The sequence below is a fragment of the Rhineura floridana genome, chromosome 7 (assembly GCF_030035675.1).
Source record: "Rhineura floridana isolate rRhiFlo1 chromosome 7, rRhiFlo1.hap2, whole genome shotgun sequence".
NCBI lineage: Eukaryota > Metazoa > Chordata > Lepidosauria > Squamata > Rhineuridae > Rhineura > Rhineura floridana.
The window spans coordinates 71,947,645-71,971,702 of record NC_084486.1 but is presented as its reverse complement, the minus strand read 5'-3'; the positions used below and the strand labels follow the sequence as shown (position 1 = coordinate 71,971,702).

The following is a 24,058-nucleotide window of genomic DNA, read 5'->3' as shown; positions in this document are numbered from 1 at the left end:
TCATTTTTGCCATCTGCAAACGTGGTGGCATAATTTTGGAGACCCTCATTGAAGTTACATTTTTACTGTTACTGAATTGAAGGAAAAACATTTGAACATTTTAACTAATGAAACAATACTACTGATGTCGCCTCTTTTGTGTGTGAGGTCTGGGGAAATAGCTCCCACTGACCCTCACAAAAAGAGCCTGAAACACTCCCCTTCTTTGATATTTTTATTTTTATTGTTGTTATGACATTTGTTGGTCGCCTCATATCCAATGGTCTTCAGACAACTTACAACAGATTTAAAAACATACAGTGTAACAAAAATTTAAAAACATACAATACAAAAACTTAAAAACCCAAACAAAAGAAACTAAGACAGCACACCTCAAGGGCCAAATGCCTGAGTAAAAAAGAAAGTCTTTGCCTAGCACCTAAAGATGGCTAAAGAAGACACCAGGTGTGCCTTCCTTGGGAGAGTATTCCTCAGGTGGGGGGGCACCACTGAAAAGGCCTATTCTTGTGTTGTCACCCTCTGAGCCTCCCATGGAGGGGGCACACGAAGAAGGGCCTCTGATGGTCAGCACACAGGGTTCAGGTCAGTTCATATGGGGAGAGGTGGTCCTTGATGTACTGAAGTTCTGAGCCACATAAGGCTTTCTAGGTCAAAACCAGCACTTTGAATTGAGCCCAGAAACTAATTTGTACCTTGTGCAGCCATGCCAGAATTGGTGTTATACATACCAACCAAATTATCCCGGTCATCAATCTGGCCACCAAATTCTGCATTAGATGGAATTTCTGGACCATCTTCACAGGTAGCCCCACATATAACACATTGCAGTAGTCTAACCTAGAGGTTACCAGAGAGTAGACAACTGAAGTTAGGCTATCCCTGTCCAGATGGGGCACAGCTGGGCCACCAGTTGAAGCTGATGTAAGACATTCTGTGTCACTGAGGCCACTTGAGCCTCAAGCAATAGTAATGGATCCAGGACCTCACGTTACAGGAATCCAGATTTTGACTGAACATCAGGAAAAACTTCCTAACTATTAGAGCAGTACAACAGTGAAACCAATTACCTTGTGAGGTGGTGGGCACTCCAACACTGGAGGCATTGAAGAAGCAGCTGGACAGCCACCTGTCGGGTATGCTTTAAGTTATATTCCTGATAGCCTTATAGGCCCCTTCCTACTCTACTATTCTATGATTCTGTGATTACCCCCAAGCTATGTACCTGCTCCTTCAGAGGGAGTATAACCAAATGTAGAGTGGGCCACAACCCATCCATCTGGTTTGGAAAGGAAATGGGCTACCTCTCTGCCTAGTGCCCACCCATCCAATCGCCTCCCCTCCCTCCCTCCCCCACCCATTCTTGCCCTCCTCCTCCCCTCCCTGCTCCTCCCCCAGGTCAGTTTCACCTATCCTGAGCATGATTGCACAGGAGTAAATCCCACTGAACTCAAAATGCATGCAAATGATAAAACCTGCCCTCCCCTCCTCCCTCCCATCACCTCATTTTTGCCCTTTTCCTCCCCTCTTTTCACCCCTCCCTTCCCCTTCTCCATCACCTTCCAATCCTTCCCCTCCTCCTCCTTGCCCTCCCCTTTGCCCTTTGCCCTCCCCCCACCCCCATGGTCAGTTTTACCTATCCTAAGCATGATTGCATGGGAGTAAATCCCATTGAACTCAATAAGCATGCAAATTATCCTCCCCTCTTCCTCCCTCACCACCTCCCTTTTGCCCCTTTCCTCCCCCTTCCTTCATGCCTCCCGTTCCCCTTCCAATTCCCTCCTTCCCCCTCCCCTCCTTCTGCTTCCCTCTCCCCCTTCTGCTTCCCTCTCCCCCTTCCTCCTTCCCTCTACTTTCCCCTCCTCCTCCCCCATGGTCAGTTTTACCTATCCTAGCCATGATTGCACAGGAGTAGATCCCACTGAACTCAATAAACATGCAAATGATCACACCTGCACCCCTCCTTCCTGCTCCCCTCCTCCCCTCCCATCCCCTGTGGTCAGTTTCACCTATCCTAAGCATGATTGCGGGGGAGTAAATCTCACTGAACTCAATAAGCATGCAAATGATCAATCCATTCTCAGCAAACTTGCTCCTGGATTAAAAAGCTAATAGGCAAAAAAAACCTTGCGGTTTAAGAATGTACCAACAGATATTTCTATCAAACTTTTAAAAGCAGGGAAATTGGATAGCTCCAGTGAATGCACCAGGGGAGCAGGAGACCTGACCTCCTCTCTGAGATATTGTACTGCCCTACAAATTTGTCAAAATGTAAACACCATTTGGGTTCGTCTTTCACAGTCCAATCTACTTGCTGTGTAGCTTGGAAGAATTTGGTAACATGTGCCTCTGAGCATATGGTGAGTGGTGGCAACACCTGCCCTCTCCAATGATGGAGAATTACATTTTTGTATGTTTATTGATGTTCTTCTTACTTTGCTTCTTTCCTGTGTTAGTATTGTTTCTACAGAGAATCTAACCTAGAAAATCTTATTTCCCTCATTATTCCTCCTAGAAACCTGTGTCAAATTTATTTATATTGATTTCAAAGCCTTTTTATTGGTCAGTGTCATATGATGGTGAAGACAGCCTTTTGTGATTCAATTGGAGGTTATGTTCTATTTCTGTTTTGGGTGCATTAACTGTGGAATCTGAAACTGCAGTTTGATGTAAAATCAGTGTGATTAAAATACATTGCTACTTAAGCAATGACTAGCTGTTGGGAAAAAACAAACATGGCCTGCCAAAGGTGCATGTTTTCAGCCTGCTATGCTTCTTAAATTACTCCACTTAAGAAAAGGTGGGCGTGGTCAATGAAAAACATAGAGCACACCTATAATTTTGCTACAATATATTTCACCTCCCACTCTTTTATCTCATGCAAACTGAGACACTCCTCATGTCCATTGGAAACTATTCTGCAGAATAGTCAGTGCCATTATTCCACAATTATTTTTTGAGCTTTTTTTTAGGGTTGCAAAGTGTTGTACTTCACACATTCCCAGAAACAGAAGCAAAAGAGAATGATTTACTATAGGAAATTTCATTAAAATTGCAAAATAAATTAAACATATTTAAAGTGACTATCTGAACTATATCAACTGTTTTAATATTGTTGCTTCCTCCCTGCTAAAACTAGACCAGCACAGTACATGTCTTGTTTCTGTTCTTTGGGCTGATTGCAGGTATTGCCACCACTCCCCATATGCTCAGAGGCATGTTACCAAATTCTTGCAAGCTACAGAGGAAGTGGATTGGACTGTGAAAGACCAACCCAAATTGTGTTTGTATTTTCACAACTTTGTAGGGCAGTACAATATCTCAGAGAGGAGGTCAAGTCTCCTATTCCCCTGGTGCATTCACTATAGCTGCCCAATTTCCCTCCTTTTTAAAGTTTGATAGAAATATCTGTTGGCTATAGGTATGCTCTTGAACCGCAAGGTTTTTTGCCTACTAGTGAATATAATTTTGAAGATATACAGTGACAATAGTAATGTGTGTTAATTACTATCCAGCAGAGGCAGGGTGTAGTTTCTGCAAACAATTAAAATATGTAATTAAGTTAAATTCGTATAAATCCAACACTAGGATTTACTGGGATTTACAATGAAAGTTCAGTGTGAGTGTTAAACAAAATGCCTGTAAAAACAAATAACAGCCCATAATTATTCATCTAGATCAGAACTCATCTGTATTTTAAGGGAGCATTTAAGACTGTTACATTGTCTGACTATATGAGTTGAATTACACAACTGTTCTACTTGGACCTGATTAATTTTTCCCATGCCTGGATTTAGGCAATCCTGTACTGTGACAAATGAGCTGTATGAATAATTTTCTACAAGCGCAGTCAGGGCTGGCCCAAGACATTTTGCCACCCAAGCAGCTTGTACTACACAGTCTGAGAGTTGACCAAAGATCCTAGCTTAAATTGTCACAGCTAGCTGATGCTGAGGCACAACTCTCAGCTATGATAGCCATATGTTCCACTTTATAGTACTGTTTGAAAGGCTATCTGATCTAATTCCAGTTTAAAGATTAAGAATCACAAGCATAGAGAACGGTAGCCTTGAAATTGCCCATCAGCAGTTAGCACCCAGAAAGCAATCTGAGCATTTACATAGGTCACCTGGTCACAGGCTTAACCATTGTGGTAAGAAGTATTGTATATAATTATTTCTAGGGTGTGCGTGCGTGTGTGCATGTGCATATTCAAAGAGAAGTGCATTTCCGCACTTTCTCTTCCTTTTGAAGAAAAGATTCAGGACGGGCAATTGCATAGGGTAATGTAGAGGAGATCAGAGGATAATGCAAATATCTATTTCAAGCTGTTTTTATGACCCCAAAGGGCATGACTTTGGTGGTATTACACATTTTGATAACATGTGTGAAATATCTGTATGGACAACTTTCACTCTTTTTTCACATATATTGTGGGGTTTTCTTTTTTTTTTTTTTCCAATAATTTTTATTCAGATTTTCATAAAACATACAAGACAAAATCATAAAACATTCAAAGACAAAAAACAAAATCAAAAATAGTTAAACAAAAAGAAAAAAAGAAAAAAAAAACAAAAATAAAAAATAAAGAGTAAAATATTGACTTCCCATTTGTCAAAGATCAAATCAGTTATAAGTCTATAATATATAACAATCCTGTCTCTTAAGTCATATTATAAAATCACTTTCCTCCAGTAGTTATCTTACTTAATCATCAAATCTCATAAACATTACTTTATTCTTTCCACAAAAAGTCAAAGAGAGGTTTCAATTCTTTAAGAAATATATCTATCAATTTTTTTTTCCAGATAAGCATATCGATTAATCCATCTCATTACTAATTATGATAATCTTATTGTCATAACCATAGTCAAAATAAACATTTCAATTAATCCATCACATCAGAATCTGTTAGGTTCAGTAATTTCAGTAGCCATTGTTCTATTATCCCTATTAGTTCCATTTTCCATCTTCCATCTTCAGTAGTCTTGTTAAGTCCAGTAATTTCAGTATCCAATCTTCCATTATCAGTATTCCATAATAATCTTGCTGTCAAAGCCATAGTCATATAGTAAGAGTCTGATGGGAATTACCTCTATCCCAAATATTTTCTTGCCATCCATTCTGAATAGGTTGCTGAAATACTGCTGTAAAATCATATCTCTGTTCTTTTTTTCAAAATACACTGGGTCATCTCTTGAAAGTTTTTCCATTGTCACATGGCTGCAGTTAATTCCATAGATTTTCTCTATATTGGGCTCCATCACATCATTCCAGTCCAGAAGATTATCCATGCCATTGATAACTTTATCTCTAGAATCTTCATTAATTTCTTCAGAGATAACATTGAGTTCCAAACAATAGATTTTATTTCTAAAGTCCATAGACTCCAAATCTTGTTCCTGTTCCACGTTTGTTCCAATCTCCGGGATCTCCTCTCTCACAGGGACCCCTGTTCCAGTCTCCAGGGTCTCCTCTCTCACAGGGACCCCTGTTCCAGTCTCCAGGGTCTCCTCTCTCACAAGGACCCCTATGTCTTTAATCTCCTGTGTCTCCAAACAATAGATTTTGTTTCTAAAGTCCATAGACTCCAAATCTTTTTCCTGTTCCACGTTTGTTCCAATCTCCGGGGTCTCCTCTCTCACAGGGACCCCTTCCAGGGTCACCTCTCTCACAGGGACCCCTATATCTTTAATCTCCTGCTTCATTTTACTCAATTCAATTTTCAGCTCCTTACAACCCTGTCGCAGGTTTTGTTTCGTTATCTCAATCTCATCCATTATTTTCTGAAACATAGTTATTTCCAGCTTCTCAGCCACATTCTTAATTGCCATTTTAAAAAAAAAATATAGGAAAACCACTTCTTATTTCAGCAACAATTGGGTTAATACTCCAAACTTGGTGACATCACAGTATAAACAGAGCAGACAGCCTTATCTCTCCATGCTTAAATAAACAAAATGCAGTTCCCAGGATCGAAACAATTAATGGCGGTCGTCAGAAAACAGATTCGTCAAAATAAAATAGACCAAAAAAAGAGTAGTCTCAGACAATATAATATTCTTCAAAATAAAAATCTGGAATAGAAATCCCTCTTCTGTGTGTATCTTTAGAATGCAAATCCAGGACAGCTTTTTGCAACAAAAACAGAGATAAGCTATTAGTTAGTGAGTAGCAGAGAGAAGTTATGGCTCCCCAGTGAGATGTCAAAAACCGATCAATCTGGCAAATCTCTTTTAAACAGCAACAATTTAAGTCAAGTAAAAGAAAAATATAGAAAGAAGGGTGCTTGCCTGTTAGTGCGTTCTCTCTTAGAAGATAAGATGAACGTTCGCTTTTCCAGATAGAGCTTGTTGTTAAAAATCCGTCCCACCTTCGTCGGCTGGACCTCGTCCCATAAATTAATGAGATCTGGTCGTCCCAACAAAAATAGGCTTTGAGGTTAATCTCTTCGTTTCTCCCTACCTGGGAGAAGTTTAATCAGTCAAAAAAAGAAAAAATCTGACTGATATATCTGAATAAGCTTCTTTTGAGGCAGGAGCCCGTCTCAAAAGCAGGCACAGGCTAAGTCACCCTTCCCGGAAGTCATATATTGTGGGGTTTTCAAAGTTGTTTTTTTGACATGCAGTATTGTTTCTATCATGGTAAATACGGGACAGATTGTGAGAGTGTTTTTTCCTAACATTTTTAGAGTCATCACCCACACTTCATAACACAATGGCTCCATATTTGCCAGGAGTACCTGTTGTCACTGCATTTCAGTTGAACCCCATGAGTCTTAATTTTGTGTCTTCGATATTTTATCTCCCCTGTTTTTGTTCTCCCACTCATTGTATGCTTCATTAGTTTCTTGATGTGTACATAGGGTGCCATTAGAAAATGACTGAAGTTATTCATTGTTCAACTTTGCTCTTTCCTAAATCCCACAAACTGTTGCATTCAAGTAGTAATCATTTCCTCACATTGAAAGTTTCTTAGAAAGCACTGAAGTCTCTTTTTCTGTTTTTCTCTCTAAAAACCCTCTTTTCTCCAAAGATTCAATACTGAATAGCAGACAAAAAGAACAAGGTGTCTTTCTTCTGTGTGTGTGGTCATCACAGAGTTCACTGGTGGTTAAATCTTTTTTTTTAAAAAAATGTAATTTCAGTTTTTAAAGCCTACTATAAGTAGAGTGCATTGTGTAGATGCACAAGCAAAGTTGTTTAGGATAATGGAGAATCCAAAGTACTAAATAACCGTGTGAATGAGAGAGTTAATTTGTTGAACAGGTGACCAGAATTTCACTGTGGGCAATACCTTTTCTAGAGTAAGACTTAATATAGATTATCCTTTGGAATTTATATTAATGTGCCTTTTGGAAACCTCTGTAGAATCTGAAAATGGTCTTTTCATATGTTGCCTTTTTGGTGCTTGCTATATATATATAAACTACTGTTTTACAGCAGCTGCACAGATGCAGCTGAAATCTCTAATCTTGCGCATGCAAGACCACTTATGAGAGAGGCTATTAATGATTTCTGCTATATTTCACATGTAATTCATATAGGAATAGCTATATACTAATTTGGTAATTTTGATAGTATTGTGGTATGTGACATCCAACTGGTGTACCAAATGACTTCTCAGCTAAAATCTGTTTGTTTTCAACAAGACTTGCTTCTGTCAAATTCTCAAATCTGGAATGATCACTCACATTCCTAAATTATCTTGCTTCTGTCTTGCCACATATTTACTGTGTTTACTATTCAAGCAAAATGAGCTCCTGGTCTACTTCATATGGTTAATTCAGAAAGTGGAATAAAAACAAAATGAAAGGGATTGGATTTAACCATCTGTTTGGGGCATTCAAGATGTATATACAGTTAGATTAAGTAGACGTTTCCAGTCATCAGTACTGGAAATAGATAGAAATAAATAGATGTTAAGGGATCTATTATTTGGAAATAAATTATTTATTTAAGTATTTTGATCTTAGAGAAGACTCTCAAGAGTTTTCAAATTAAAACAAAATTTAAATAATCATAAAAACAATGATCAAATTTATTAAAAAGAAAGCAAATTTCCAGGAAAAAAATACAGAAAAAGCAGTCCAAAATCAGATTACAATAAACAACAGAGCAGTAAACTTCCAGAAAAGCAGCCACAGCAAATAATGCAATTCAGTGAAAGCATGGGCAAAGAGAGCTGTTTCTGGCGCCTAAAACATGGAGCTAGTCTGGACATGTAGTTCCATAATCAGGTATTGCCAAAGAAAATCTTGCATCCTTGATCTCCATCAACCTAACAAATTAAGTCAGAGGAACCCGGTGAAGAGCATGTGAAGAGGATCTTTATTATACAGCCACAAGAGTGACTGTATACTATTGCCAGCATGGATTTTTTGCATTCCACAATGTTAAATTGAAAATACTCCCCATGCCATTCTGATGCTTCCCATAAGCTTATTTCAAAAAAAAACGTATAAAACATATAGTCCTGAACTCAGAAACACTTGCTTTACAACCTCTAAGTTTTCATGGCGATACACAAAACAATCGGAGAGAAAAAATCTAGACCCCTGTTGGGCTTTTTTCTGTCAGTGATCTCATAATTTGTAGAAATTAATTAAAAATCAGCCTTGTGCACAGAGTGCCTGAATTCCTGTTACTGACCTTGCTCCATACTGTGACCTTCCCCTTCTGCAGTTTAAAAGTTAAAAAAAAATGCCTGGCTGATTACCTGAACTTGTTACATTACAGAATGCTGGATCTCTGTATACTATATGGCTGGGAAGACCTACTTCAAAAACAATCTCTTTATTTATTATTTATTTTATATCCTGTCCTTTCTCCCAGTAGGAGCCCAGGGCAGCAAACAAAAGCACCAAAAACATTTTAAAATATCAGAAAACAGACTTCAAAATATATTAAAACACAACCATTAAAAACATCTTGGTTGATGACAGGCATGCACACTATGCATGCACATCATTCACATGACACAAGAGGTAGGTGGGGCATGTGGGAGGGCTTATTATCCCTGGGCCGCCTGTATTGGAGGATGTTGGGCTACAGTGCTGTGGGCCCAGGGCAGGTTTGTGCCCAAGGGCTCAGTCATGCCTGATGCCAGCCATGTCTGGGAGGATGAATAGCAGAAGTGGCTTCCGATCCTCCCCTAAAAACAATATCAGCCAAAATTCAGGAGGCAATGCTAAAAACTCTTTTTAGAAGTCATTGGTCACATTGAATCCCACAGAATCAAACCTGCCTCCTTCTCACTGAGTTGGAGAGACTTTGGAGATGGGATCACTCATACATCTAAGGTGGGAATGCATCCTTGTCAAATGTTTCTGGGCTCAAGTCTTCTCCAGTCTCTTCAAAATTACCGGTCAATCTGTCCAGCCCAATCCATGTCTTGCTGTCCTATTGCTGAACAGTGATATCAATTCGATAGTACACTCCAGAGAGGTGGTAGCACTTTTGCTGAGAATGCCTTGCTCAACATGTGAGTGTGGTCAGAGGATGGTTTGGCTTCCTTTTCTTAATTTTGTGAATAATAGACGGAATGTTTTCCCTCCGATTTCTGAAGTTATTTTATGGAGAGGGTACTTTACACCACAATGAGTTTTTCACAATTAGTAGCCTTTTTCACACACTGCTTATCAAGACATATTGAATGGATTTTGTTATTAGATTCATTATACATTATTGCTTTTTTTTTTTTTAATTTTTTTTTAAATTTAATTTCTATACCGCCCAAAGCCAAAAGGCTCTCTGGGCGGTGTACATAAGAGTAAAACAGCAACATAAAATACAAAAACATAGAAATAAATAGCAAACTCAACAGAACAAATAAATAAATAGCCATTTACTTTGCCCTTGGTTGTTAGGTGAAGTTACATATCAGAGCACAAATGCATTATGCATGAGCCTAACAAGATGTGTTTTTTTTTTTAAATTGAGATCTGCTCACTTTGAAAACAGTAAGGAAGAGAGACTTGGTCTTCAACAGATGAGCCAAGAGATGAACTAAGTTGGAGAAAGCCGTAGTGGACAGGTTTCCCAGATCTCTGATTTTGTCCCATATACTGAACTGGAATGTCATCTGGAATCGTCTTTCATATTCACAGAACTTGGCAGACAAATATGCATAGAAGGGGTTATAAGTCTTCTCTTGCAGGCAACAGTCTATGAGGACATGGACAATCTCTCTCTCCTGCTGATCTTTAAGTCTAAGCTTTAAAAGTTTTTCAAAGGCATCCAAAAAGTCTTCACTAGACATCAAGATACAAAATATATTCCTCCTAATGTCTGTGTTCAGACCTCGCAATCTTTCGCCCTTCTCACGAACACCCGAGACACGTGAAGGCGCAGGGGGCGTGGATAGAGAGTGTGAGCGAGCACAGGGTCAAAATACGGGGAGGAGGAAATGGAAATCCTCAGGCGGGGACACGCCATCGCCTAGTTATCTATCGGGGGCAGTAAGGCGACTCCCTCCCACAAGCTCGCCTCAGGGGTTTGCCAATCAAGCCCCAGGAAAGGTTTGGGTTAATTAGGGGCGCAGGTACGAACTTGGGGGGCCCTCATTTGGGGGTAAGGGCCACTAGGCTCCCCCCTCGGGAAGGAAGGAAGGAAAGCAGGCAGTACCTTCGGCTCCGGGCGCCCCCCGCTCCTGCACCGGAGGAGACCCCCCCGGCCGCCGCCTCCTCCTTGTTGCCTTCGTCGTTGCTGCCGTACCAGAGCCAGGCGATGAAGGTGGCTACCAACGCCACCAGCAAGCCCAGCCACAGCCCCACCAGAGGCTCTCCGTCGTCGCTGTTGCGCAGCGGGTGAGGAACGGGGCGAAGAGGAGGCGGCGGCGGGACGGCCTGGGCGCTGTCGACCTCCTCGCCCGGGGCCATGGCCGAGCAGCGCCGCCCGCGCTCTGGGGAAAGAGCCCGGCCCGGATACGTGAGGCGAGGCACGAAGCCCAAGCGAGGGCGGACTAGCTGGCTTTTCCTTTTCCTTTTGTTATGATGGTAATCCTATAAACTCAATAAAAACTATTTGGGGAAAAGAGAAGTCGTTATGCCTGACATGAATCAGAAGAAAGGGAGAGTAGAGCTGGTGGCTATAGTACCTCATCCCAAATCTACAAATGTCCTTCCCCAGTAGTTTCACGCTAAACAGCATGGGGCCTAACAGAGCCCTGTGGAACTCTATAGTGCAAGAGACATTGTATAGAGCAAAGGTTCTCAAGAATCACCTTCTGGAACCAATCTGCCAGGTAGAAATGGAATTACTGAATATGGTGTCCTGAACAACCATTTCTGAAAGAGGCTATGGTTAATGGTGCTGGAACCTGCTTTAATTTAGACAGGGGTCTTTCCCAGAGCTACTTGGAGATGCCACTTACTGAACCTGGGATCTTTTGCATACAAAGCAGGTATTCTGCCACTGAACTACAACTTTTTCACTCTCCCTGTTCTAGCTGAGAATCCATGTAGAAAAATATCCGGTTTATCAGTGTCACCTGAGAGTTCATTGCCCTGTTCAGACTCCTTGTGGAAACACACACGCGGCTGAGAAAGAAGTAGAGGAAGTTTTATTTGTTGAATCAGAATATTTTATTAAATAATTGTTTTTATTTTTGGAGGAGACAGGCCATGATCTTCAAATTACTGAAATTACTGGGAACACTGGGGTTGGGGTATAAGTGTGCAAAAAATACATAATCAATTATAACTGTATAATTATGCATAATTTCTAAATGTGGGTTATTTGAGTTAATAATTGAGAGAAGGAAGAGTCTGACTATTTCTCAGGAAATCATATCACTTAATTTGAATAATTATGCCCATTGTCATATTTGGGAATAAATGTAAAACACGTCCAGTAAAACTTTAGTTTGAGTGATCTGTGATTTCAAAGACATTTTGAATGAACTCATGCAACTGCTTTGAGTGCCTCTAGCAATGCAATGGGTCATTGTATGACAATAACATCCTATTATAGTAAATTCAGAATTTGCTTTTTTATTCTTCACTTGTCTGAAGGTAAATGTGGACAACTGAGGATAAGAAAGAAATGTAACATATACCTAATTCAATAACCTCAAAGAGAATGATGTTGTGTTTTCTACTTTATCCAAGTTAAAAATAAAATTCTTGGTACGGGGCCTAAGGATTTACTGAAAATAGATGGGCTTAAAAAATCTTGGCAATGTCTTTCTTGATCAGGTACACTATAATCCAAACATTCAAAAGAGTTCTGGAACTCAAATCCTGGAATACTTAAGTTTTGTGTGTCAAATTAGTGAGGCTGTACATTCAAAACCAATGAACGATGTCTGATGAGCCTATTAAACATAGAAGGTAATTCAGGATTTATTTAGCTAGTTTAGAGGAAGGTAACAAAATTCTAGGAACCGTTTCTGGCTCATCAAAGCTTTCCATCCAGATTATCCTGCTACTGTCTGCTGGCCAGTTGTTCTAGGGGAAAATGTAATCAAAGCTGCTTTAGGTGAGAAAACATGGTGGGTTAGACATGGCCAGCATGTCTAATATTGCATACAGCTGATCTAGTCCAATTAATGCACTCACAGGGCTCCTACAATTTATAGTGCTCTTTACAATCCAAACTAATGTCAGCTTAAAGTCTTGGGCCAAGGCTGACCCAATACATGAAGCCATCTGAGGCAAAGTATGATAATATGCCCCTCCCCCTCTCCATTTCTTCTCCATCCTTACTTTGATACTTAGAATGAGATAGAATCCTTCTGTGCACTTGAGGGAAGAAGGTTAGTTTTGAGGGGGTGACAGCCCAGTGGCACACAGTTCTAATCTCCAACATGGGAATGGACATCGGGGTGGTATTGGTAGGAGTGGGGGTGGTGTGGGGTTGCTGGGGCTGTCTGAGAAAATTGTCTTACTCTGTTTAATGGTAGGGCTGGCCTTCTCTTGGTTTAACTATCTCTGTAGTCTGGTTTTAGAGTTTACCATAAAGTCTCTGTTGCTTTTCCAGGACAGTGGCCGACATATTTTCAGCTCTTTAACAAGCATGCATTTCCTTTTTGGCAGCAAGCCTCATAACCTTTATTCTATTAAATAGAGAGCAAAGGGAAAGGCAAGATTGTCCATTATAACATGTCAGGGAGCAGTTCACAAGAAATCTACTAGCTACCTAAGGTTGGTGCCATGTTTGGTAGGGCCCTTAATATCATTCCCTTGGTCCTGACCATTTCTGACCCACCATGTTTTGTCACCTAAAGCAGCTTTAATTACATTTTCTCCTGGAACAACTGTCCAGCAGACGGCAGCAGGATAATCTGGATGGAAACCCTTGGTATTGGGCAGAGCATAAGCCTTTCCTTATCTTGGTGATGGTACGCAGGTGCTGTTGCAACAGTTTATTGACTGATTGGTTTTGAAGACTTATATCCTCCTCTTTGTCATAAGACTGCAACAACAGAACACATTAAAATAACCAATAAACATTTAAACACAGTAAGAATCCATAAAATTAAAGAAAATACAAGGAGTCTATCAATTTGATATTTGCACTGCATAGACTAATTCATCAGCATTCAGATGTGCTGAAGAAAAAGGCAAGTCTTCAGATGGTGCCTTTTAGGCAGCATTCAATCTTGTAGCTGGGCCTGGAGGTGGGGGCACTGCCCCCTAGGATATGTGCTTCTCCCCCCTCCTATATTTTGGGGGAACTTGTCTTCTTTTTAATTTGTGACATGACAGAGATGACAACCTCCATTTAAGGAATAATAGCTTGTTTCAAGAACAGGAGCAAGAATAGGAACATCTGAAAAATTCAGTGAATAAGTGAGGAAGGGTGCACAACAAGTGCTTCTTCTGGAACAGACCTCCAAAGTCTGCTCACTTTCCCTGTCTGAGGTTAGATTTTTCATGATCACAATCATCTTATAATTACTTAAGTGATCCTGGGGAAAAATAGCCAGTATTGTAACATGACCTTTGAAGAGTTAAATATTAGAACTTTGTATTGTGGGCTAGAGTTAGACTCTATCTCTTGGACTTTGCTTTGCTTTGCTTTTCAGTTCCAGTTCCAGTTGTGTTCTCTACCCAACCAGCAATAAAGGAACATGTTTGGTTACCTGCAGCAAGAGTTTGTTTATTCTGCCGTTATTATAGTGCTCTACTCAAAATGAGCAGGATTAGGTGCTTATTGCTCAAGGGTGACATAAAGAGATAACTTAAAGTGATTTGAAAAAAATGGCTAAATGTTACCTACCCTTTACTCTTTTAAAGCACTCAATATACTCACAATCATAGTGGCCATTTTTTCTTCTTTTTCTTGAGTACTTGATGGCAAAGGATGAAAACAGTCCTAGAGGCATAGAAATATTGATGTGTACTCTGCAGTTAGCTGGCTGGCTGGCTACCTAGGCTGTTACTCAGGCCTAATTTTTGATTTCCCCAATATCTGAGGTCTGGAAGGAGGGACTCTCAAGGAGGAGTTAACAAACACACCCTGAAGTATTATTTTCTGTCTACCATGCCCTAACTTTGTAGTATGGACAAGTTTGTTTTCTGGGTGGAATGTAAAACTGAGATACCTAATGGAGCATCAAAGCCAAGCCCAGGAGCTCACTTTTATTACCAAAGTAGTTCGGTTCACAAAGAATCAGGGGAAAGAAGACTATAGACAAAATCAAGCTTTTGAGTCTGGTATTTTTGGGGATCTCACAAAAAGGGGTGAGGCAATTCAATAGATTAAACTTCATTCATGTAAGTTAACATACTCTCTGGATGGAAAAGGAGTGAGCGGCAAGGTCACTGTCTGTTGTCCTGGTGGGGCCCTCATATCCTCCCTCCCTCCCTCTCCCTCTCTCTCTCCCCCCTCTCTCTCTGAGTGTGTGTGTGTGCGTGCGTGCGCATTGTCTGGCACTATGCACCTCTCCCACTGCAAAAAGCCCCACCTAGAAATGTGGCTGCCCCACTTAGAAATATGGCAGCCCCACGTAACAAAGAAGGCTGGCTACAGGGCTGGCAACATTGGCACCAGGAAAGCCTCTAGGGTTCCACAGAATGCTATTGCTGAGATATTGATGACAGTACAATTCATGCCCCCAATGACATCTTCCAGTAGCTTTCTACAGAAGTTAAACTGCATGGGGGAAAGGTTTGAACCCTCTGGAATCCCACAGCACACAGGGTTGAGCAGAAGCCCCCATGCTACTCTCTGAGAGCAGCTCTGCATGCAGGAACCCCCGTGCCTCCAACTCCTAGCCCCCAGACCTACTCCAGGAGGAGACTATGACATTAAAAACCAGCAAGAAATCAAGGATTTCTGACACGCTTTTGGATAAAAGCATTGTCTTGCCAATGCAACTCGCAAGTGGTATTCTACCTTTGCATATCTTGTATGTATGGGCAAAGCTCATGAAAAAGTATGTACCAGCCAATGTGATTTATCATTATAGAAATTGGATTTTGTTCTGGTTATCGTTCCCCCCACCCCTATAATTTGATTGCATGGCTTTTTATTTTCATATTGGAGCTATGTTCTCTTGTTCACAAAGGAAACCCCACTTCTGAAATACAAATGTGAAAGAAAGATGATTGAGAAGTGTTACCAGATGCACTTGATACATTGTCAAAGCACTTAAATCAAAAGCCTTAAGTAATAAGCTGTCTTGAGGAATTTGTTTGCATATCCCTTATTATCTCAAAGGGAATTTTATGTAGAGAATGTTAGAATACTAGCTGCATTTACACTGAAAGGGCCTTCAGAAGCATTGATGAAAAATTCTAGGATGTAGAAATGTATGAAAACAAATCTATTTTACCTTAAAAGGAACTACATTAAATGATTTTAAGAGCTGAGCTGTAAAGAGCTATCACGTTGGAGACAGTCAAGCCAGGAATCAAAGCCAGGAAACATTATTGTTGCCCAGGCAAAGTAACAACCTAAACAGGAAGCCTTTATAACCCCTCCTGTTGAGTAGTGCCAATGAACAGAGTCACTCCAGTTACATAAGCCTAAACCTCTGTGGCTCAGTACACTGGGCAGCTGTGCACAGAACCATGGGTTCTTGGTTCTAGCCCTGGCAACTCCTGAAATGTTCCTCATAGATACCATGAGATCCTGTTCATTTAAAAAAGCTAGCAAGTAACCAAACTTACTTGGCAATTAATTTGATTTAAAATATGTAATATTGCTTTTATTCATTTCACAGATTCAGAGAAGTTAGATTTGTATGATTTAATGCTGATCGTCATTTTTATTTGTTCTTGTTTAATTAGTATTATTGTTAAAGATTGAGGGGGGAAATATAAATTAGCTTAGGAGAATGTGGTTGTAGCTCACTAAACACTGGTATTATGTCAGTGGACTTTCTAAGGAACTTGAACATAATGTAGGTCTTCAGGTTCCTCAGTTACATTGGCACCATCTCTCTAATGCACATGCAGTAGTCTTCATGTTTAAGTAGGATTTAAGAAGGGACTGCATGTAACTGCAGACACTGTCACTATTAACTCCATCTGGCTTCTGTGCAAGTACATAGGGAATCAGAAGTCTGATAGAGTTGGTTTTTGGCATAGGTTCTTTGAGTTTGTCCCTTTATCAGTACTATCAGAGGAGAATCACTTGTCACAGGCTTAAAGAGAACTGTGAACGGGGCTGTGTGACAGTTCTTTGGAGTATGAAGGGAAAGCACCATTTTTGTACCTTTGTTCCAACTTATGTGAAAATAAATAAATGGTAATAACAAGGTACATTGGTTTGTTGCTAACTTTATAAATAAAAGTCTGCATGGGATAAAAGCCTGTGCATGGGGGGGGAGGGTTTACTCTGAAACATTAACATGGAGGGTGTAATGTGGAAGTCACTTGGCTTTCTCATACTGGCATTTAAGAGATGCCATATAGGCAGGTGTTGATAGTGCAATTTTAGCATAGTTGGATGACTGAGAGAAAGTGGCATCTTTTGTTAAGGTGGATTGTGAATTTTATTCAAGCAATCATTCACAATACTCACTGAAGCCCAGTTTAGGTTGCCCTGGAACTTCATCAGCTTTGCAAAGTAAAGGAACTAGTAGAAATGGGATTGCCATCACCATAAACCAGTTAAACCCGGGAAAACCTGTGGTGTCCTGCATGCTCAGTCATGAGCATAAGAACAATCTGCAAACTCCTCTGGTTTTATTGCCTGTTTCCCAGGGCTGGAGACCATATTACTCCACATAAAGTACCAAAGAGTGTCACTTTGATATAAAACTCCTTTGGTATATATTGTCTGGAAATGTCAGTTTTTGTCATTGGATAAATGTTAAGTGAAATCCGCTATCGACTATCATATGTTGAAATTTCACCTCTTTTCCCTTCCATCAGCAACTTATGCGGGAGCGACAGCAGATGGCCAGCCGTCCCTTTGCTTCTGTGGACGTAGCACTTGAAGTAGGAGCTGAGCAAACAGACTTTCTTCGAGGGCCATTAGAGGTAGGAACTGTGGGGCTGCCGAGGGACCGTTGCAATTTGCATATTTATATTGCTAGTCTCATCTGCATCTGTTTCTGAAACCGAGATGAGTATGATTACCTGGAGCTGACAAGTCATACATACATATGTTGTGCTGTTTTCGAGGCTCATCGTTTCAGAGTACAACATGAGCAGTAACAAAAGCCACTGGAGAATCTATTAGCTTAGGCTGGAGTGACAATCTGCTCACCTAGCAGCCCTTTCTTGGTGGATAAGAGCCGAAAGGGTTTAAGATGCACATATTAAACAAGTCTCAAATTTAGTCCTTTGAGAACATAGTGCCCCCTAGTTAATGGTTCACATCTATCTTAATTAACTGAAATTGCTCTTTAAAATGAGCTTCGTGTTACATTTCATTATTCTGGTGTTATTTGGGAGGCTTGGAGAGTACTGTCTACAGAGTGTGTTGTCGTTTGTGACTAATGGCTACATTACAACATTTTTATTGTAAAGGCAGTACTTCTAAAAGAGAAATTTTAATATACTAAGCAATGGAATGCTGTATTGGAATAGTGTAATAACGCATGAAATAGATTCCGGAAGAATCGCCTAAAAATAAAAAAGAGAACTACAAGTTGATCATGATAATGACTCAAGACAACTAGGACTGGCTTTTTGTTCATGTATTTCTGTATCTTTATTTACAATATTTTGTTTATAATCCTTAATATATCTTTTCTATGACCAAAAAGATAGCTCTGGATTTCTTCCAAATTATTAATTAGCTTTTACTATTTCCAGTTTTTCTTATATCAAAGTTTTGACTCAGTACCCTCATTCCATGAGAGAGAAAAAGGAACCTATGTTTTTTCCAGATAATTCCAGATAATGCATGGGTGAATTGCCATAGAGCTCAACAGAGACCTGTTTCCTCCTCTTCCACTTTAATAAATGCAAATAACGCACTAGGCCATTGTGGATATAGGAGATCTATGAACATTTCCTATATAGCTATCCACCCATCCCTTCTGGATTGGTGCAAATTATTTGAGTTCAGAGTTAGACTAACTTGTGCCGGGGCATGAGGAGGGCTAGATGGAGATATGAGAGGTACTGCACACATTCATTCATTCCAGAAATGCCCCACAACACTACCTATGTGCATATACCAAGGAGATGGAGGTGGAAAACAGGGTTCAATGGAATCCTATGATAATTCCTCTGCAGGCAGATGGTGCGCTCATACCACAATAGTTTGTAACCCAAGATTTTATTTTTAGTCCCACATAATGTAAGCTATAGGCAAGTAGAGGTAGTTTTGTCTGTATTCCTTTCCTTTTTTCTTGAAAAGTAGTTCTGCACTTGAATTTAGTCTCAAAAGATTTTAAATAAACAAATAAATGCAACTTAAAGGTGACAGAGTGATGCAGGCATGAGTTGGAGAGTTCTGCTCATCTAGGGTTGCCATATTCCAGTTCCACAAATCCGGGCAGGTTAATTTGCATATTATGTAAAGTATTTGCATATTATGTAAAGTATTTACATATTATTTACATATTGTGCATATTATTTGCATATTAAAATTTGGATTGTCCAGTTGTTTTGTTTTTGTGCCTAGGAATTACCACCAAAAACTGGGGAAAGATATGAGAAATCTTTTTTTAAAAAGCAACATTTTCAGCCTTAAATGGCTAGACTCTAGTTTCCAACACTATGGAATACTGATTGATTGATTATGAGGATTTATATCCTGCTCTTCTGCTGTTAAAAACAGAGCTCAGCACAGCTTACAAATATAATAAAAACAATAAAAATACACAATCAATATAAAAACATAATAAAAACACAAAATAGCAACAAACATAAAGTAAGTCAGGGCAGCAGTACGGTTAACCATATACGATATATTTCAAAGATGTGGGGGGTGGAGAAAAACAAGAAGCCAAAATGTTAGGAAAAGGAGTCTTTCACACCACATGCTCAGTTCTAAATACTGCTGCAGCAAGTTTTACCAGTTCCTCCAGTATTCCACTGGTGCAGGCACTCAGACATTCAAAGTATCTGTATGTTTCTTAGGTTTTATAAAAGCAGAGCTTTGCTTAACTCAAAATTTCTTCTCCCTTTGATCAACCACATCTACACAGGTTCCACCTCCATACTCAAAATGAAACGGCCTGGAAGTGTGCAACAACCCCACACATACCTTGCTCATTAGATTACCAATGCCAAGATGTCTGTCTTATCGACTACTCTCCTGCTCCCCCCCCCCCTTTCTCATGAAAGACCCAGTCCTGGGCTCAGAAAGAAAATAAATATCTGGTCCTCTTCAAAGTATTGATAAGCCTCTTGTTTTAATTGAAATAATAATTATAAATTCTTGTTCTTATCACTAATGGGAGTTAATTATCTTGCATATGCTGCTGTTGCTTCTATGGCTGTAACGGAGTGAGGTTAAAGATAAGTGAAATGCAAATAGGAAAAAAAAATACAGAAGGCAGTAACACTTTCCTAAATGTAATACCATACCAACCACAACAAGATTCCTATGAGTAAGGCAGAAAACTAAGCATCTCACAACCAGTCAGGATTCCTAACCAAAAACCAAAAATATGATAAATGAAGAAATATTTATATAAGCATGACTATCAAATATATTTATTATTTACACAAACTGTAAAGATATTTATAGTGCAATCCTAGGCTTATTTATTCAGAAGCAAGTCCCAGTGTATTCAGTGGGGCTTACTCAAACAGGGACAGTAATGCAACCTCAAGTGATAAGCAACTTCATTCACACAACCCAAAATTCCAAATCATGCCACTTTACGCTGTTTTGCAACTGTTTATACTTGTTTTTATGGTTATTGGATTTTAAATGGCTTTATTTCTTGTTGTGAGCTGCCTTGGTTTCCAACCCTACCTCACAAGGGTGTTGGAAAGACTCCATACACGCACACGCACACACTGCAGATGTATAAATACATACAACCCATATAATAGTTTATTGTCAAACCAGCTGGTCATTGCAGAAAAATCAGTATTAGTTTTTTAAAAAATCAGTATTACTTTCCTACAGAATAAAAACTGTAATACCTAAGTAAGCCCTGCCTACTTGCTTTAAAATAGGACTGGAGGGCACAAACACAATTCTTTTTTACATTCACTCCAAAGTCCCATTGATTTTCAGCACATTCATAACCATGTCTACTCAAAAGTAAGTCCAATTGAATTCAATGGGATTTACTCTGGGCATATGGGATTAGCATGCTTTTACCCCCACAAAAGCAAGTATTGGGAAGGTTTTCAAAACACTGCCCAAGATCTGACTACTGCACACAAGAGGAAAAAACACTGAAATGTATATACTTACCCAATTTATGAGATTTTCAGATAAACGGGGGAGAAACCACCATTTTGTTTTCTAGACGCTGCCTCAGGTGAATGAAACTGAAACACAATCCCTGATTGGCTGCAATGCTGAATGGGCGGGGTTAAAGCTATGAAGTGCTATAGTACTGTATACAGTACTGTTTAAAGAAAGATTTAACAGTCGGGGGGGCGGCTGATGTTTTTATGTATATCTCGAGAACCGGACCACCTAGAAACTTAATTTTTTAAAAAATTAAAGCTGAGAATCCGGGCCACCTAAGGGGCTAGCCGGGCACCGGGTGGCATGCATAGAATCCGGGTAAAACCCGGCTAACCGGGCAATATGGCAACCCTATGCTCATCACAAACAATGCCACAAACACTAAGAGTCAAATTACACATACTTAACACACATGCTGTTTTCTTCACTTAATTAGATGTGTCTGGCCAATTGCTGTCCGGACTGCAAAACATGGGGAGGGGAGGTTTATCCTTTCTCTCCCCACCTGAATTCCCCACCCCACCACCATTGGTCCCACTATGGTTGCAAAGGTTAGTGTTTTTTAAAAAAGTTCCCTTTGGAGTCACAGCTGGCAAGGGATGGAGTAAGCCCAAAAATGTCTGCCCCCCATTACTGCACTTAAGAAAAAACAAAACTGTATACTATGTGTTAAGTGTAACATTTGACCCTACTATAGGGCTGTTACCCGTTACACCTGTAATGCCAGCCTGCCAGCCTTGCCTTGGCCTGTATTTAAAATGGCTGTACACCAAAGCCTTGTGGGGATTTTTCCTCTTGACATCTTTTTCTGTAACTTGCCAGCAGGCAGTTAAATGTTTAGTTTTGCCTCATCGCTGTGACTTGGCAATTTACAACCCCAGCTGCATGAGATTACAAGCTAGCTTCATACCTTGTTATCAGTAGAAGGGGCCTGGTTCCGTCAAGGCCATAAAATTCAAGGAACTGCCTTGGGAAGCCTGGTGTTGTGGGAACATAGTTTTTTCATCCTTTTGATAAAATCCTAATTGGTTAATTGTCTCCGGCTGGGCGGAAGATTTTTTCCATAAGAAGGAGCTCAGAACTTTGAGTTTTTGTGTCCCACTTCGGAGCACCACCTTGTCTCTTAGGTGATGTTCTGTTGTGGCTCCATTTCCATCCTGACTCGCAAATCCCTGAGGGGAGAAGGCTATCCATCTGTGGATCCTATGGTATGTGAGTATAGCTTAGGCAAGAACGCTTTGTTATTTGTGCCAAAACCTATCTTACTTGTTTTTCTTGTGCCCAAAACTATCTTACTTGTTTTTCTTACCAAACCTTGCTCTGTTTGGGGTGTATGGTAACAGAATTCAATTTGCTGCTAAAACTTACTTTGTGCACCTCTTTGTTATTTGTAATACTTTTATGCTTTTCTTATTTTTCTTTTTAATAAACTTTAATTACTTTAACCAACGTGCGTTCATTTCAGAGAGAGGGGTCAGTTCCTAAATTCAGTCCTTGCCATTCGACTACAACTACCGTGTAACAAGTAACGTTTTACCTGAGACTTCAGAAGGGGCAAGGAGTGTATAAATACTCTTGTCCTGAGAAGCTCTGGTGTTTAACTGGTCTCTGGGATTCCCTTCGCCCCAGAGTAGTTATCCAGTTGGAAGGGTGGTGGCAGTTACTACCTTGCAGGATTGGTGTGAGCGTGCACAACCTTGGCAAAGCAGGATTTGCTGGGATCAATTGCCCAAGGCTGGGAATTGACTCCTGGGACAGTGAGAGCAGACGGGGAAGGCTCCCCGCTTTCACTACATGGTGGTAGCGGGTGGGGTTTGGCCTCCTGGCTTTCACTACAACACTTGCACAATTGCAACTCAGATGCTAGCCAGGGAGTGGGCTTGCATTGTTTCACCAGAAAAATGTTTTAGTTTGAGTCCTGAATAATTGTGAATTCCAAAACAGAGGGTGTTACCTCTATAGAAAATAAACATAAATTTCCTGCAGCCAATGAGTTCCAACAGCACATTTATTGCACCACAACAGAATCTCCTGGAAATGCCGTTACAGGTACTGCCACAGTATACCAGGTTTATTATAAGCCCACAGACTAAGCTCTTACTGAGTTGTTTTCAGTCCTTTTAATAAATAGAGGCTAATGACAATCTCTATTGTTGATATAATTTGTTTTAATGCACTTTGCTTTGAAAATACTCAATCTCTCTTGGCAAAGAAGCTGTGTTAGACTGTGACCAAGGGAGTGCAGCTGTCAACACCCCCATCCTCAGCTGTCTTGTGAATGTCCCTTTTGGAGAAACAAAGTGAAGCTCCAAGCTATTCAGGCTGATGACTCAACTGCTGCATACAAAACTAAAGTTTGTGTAATTTATCTGGAGAGCAATTCTTTTATGCTCTATTTGGGTGGGAAGGGACAGAGTGGGAGCAGCATTGTTTACTTACTGCTTATTTAATTAAACTGTAGAAGTAAACATCAAAAGTTAATTGCTGCCATTTTCTATGACATGTTTTATTTAGAAAGTAATGGATGTACAAGCTGAAATATTTTAATTAAATATTTAGAGTTTTTATTAGGGTTTTCCCTCTTTCTTTCTACTGTAAGTATATTCTGATAATTGTGTTAGCACTCACTCCTTGGATATGTTCTGGCTAGGCTGATTAACATATACATAGTCTGGATACTATTCTGTTTTTTCCACTGGAGGATTGCAATCTGCTGCCATAAGGTGCATTGCTCTGAATATTAAAGTAATATGGTGCAATGTATTGATTGGTGTATGATGTTTACTGCATAGAGTTCGATACAAAGGAAGAGCTTTGTCTTATAAAATTAAATTACAGGTCTGTTTTGAACTTAAAGAATAAAGCTACATCTCTTCAGCATTCTGGTCTTTGACCTCCTATTTCTGCTTCCAGTGAATGCTTCACACTTTTATCTTGTTACTGTTTTGAACTTATAAAAGGAAAGTAATAAAAATTACATTTGCTCTAAATAGTCAAAGTTCTCTTTAGCCCTGTAGTTGCATTGTGTTTATTTTACTGAAAAGGCTACAATAAAAGTAAGGTATTTCTATGCTGCCTTTTTCCTACAGTGAGGGTGTGATTTGTTTACTATTTATTAAATTTATATCCGGCCCTTCCTCCCAGTAGGAGCCCAAGGTGGCAATTTATTGGGAACAACCTACCAAACCATTCTTCCCCATTCCTTTGCATGATTTCTTGATTTCTTCCTTGATTTCAGTGCTCATTTTTATTACTAACAGCATCTGTGAATATCATAC

At 39.9% G+C, this 24,058-nt stretch overlaps 1 protein-coding gene across 4 annotated transcripts in view; it reads left to right on the top strand.

Annotated features, from left to right (window-relative positions):
- Positions 1 to 24,058, top strand: part of ATRNL1 (attractin like 1) — a 1,089,767-nt gene that overhangs the window by 762,166 nt on the left and 303,543 nt on the right. For 3 of the 4 annotated variants that reach the window (XM_061635905.1, XM_061635908.1, XM_061635909.1), the window contains exon 27: positions 17,324 to 17,431. In XM_061635905.1, coding sequence (XP_061491889.1) covers positions 17,324 to 17,431 — 108 coding nt within the window. Of the gene's footprint in view, positions 1 to 17,323; positions 17,432 to 19,554; positions 19,633 to 24,058 lie in introns of those variants that run through there. The other variant, XM_061635910.1, reaches the window with a different exon arrangement.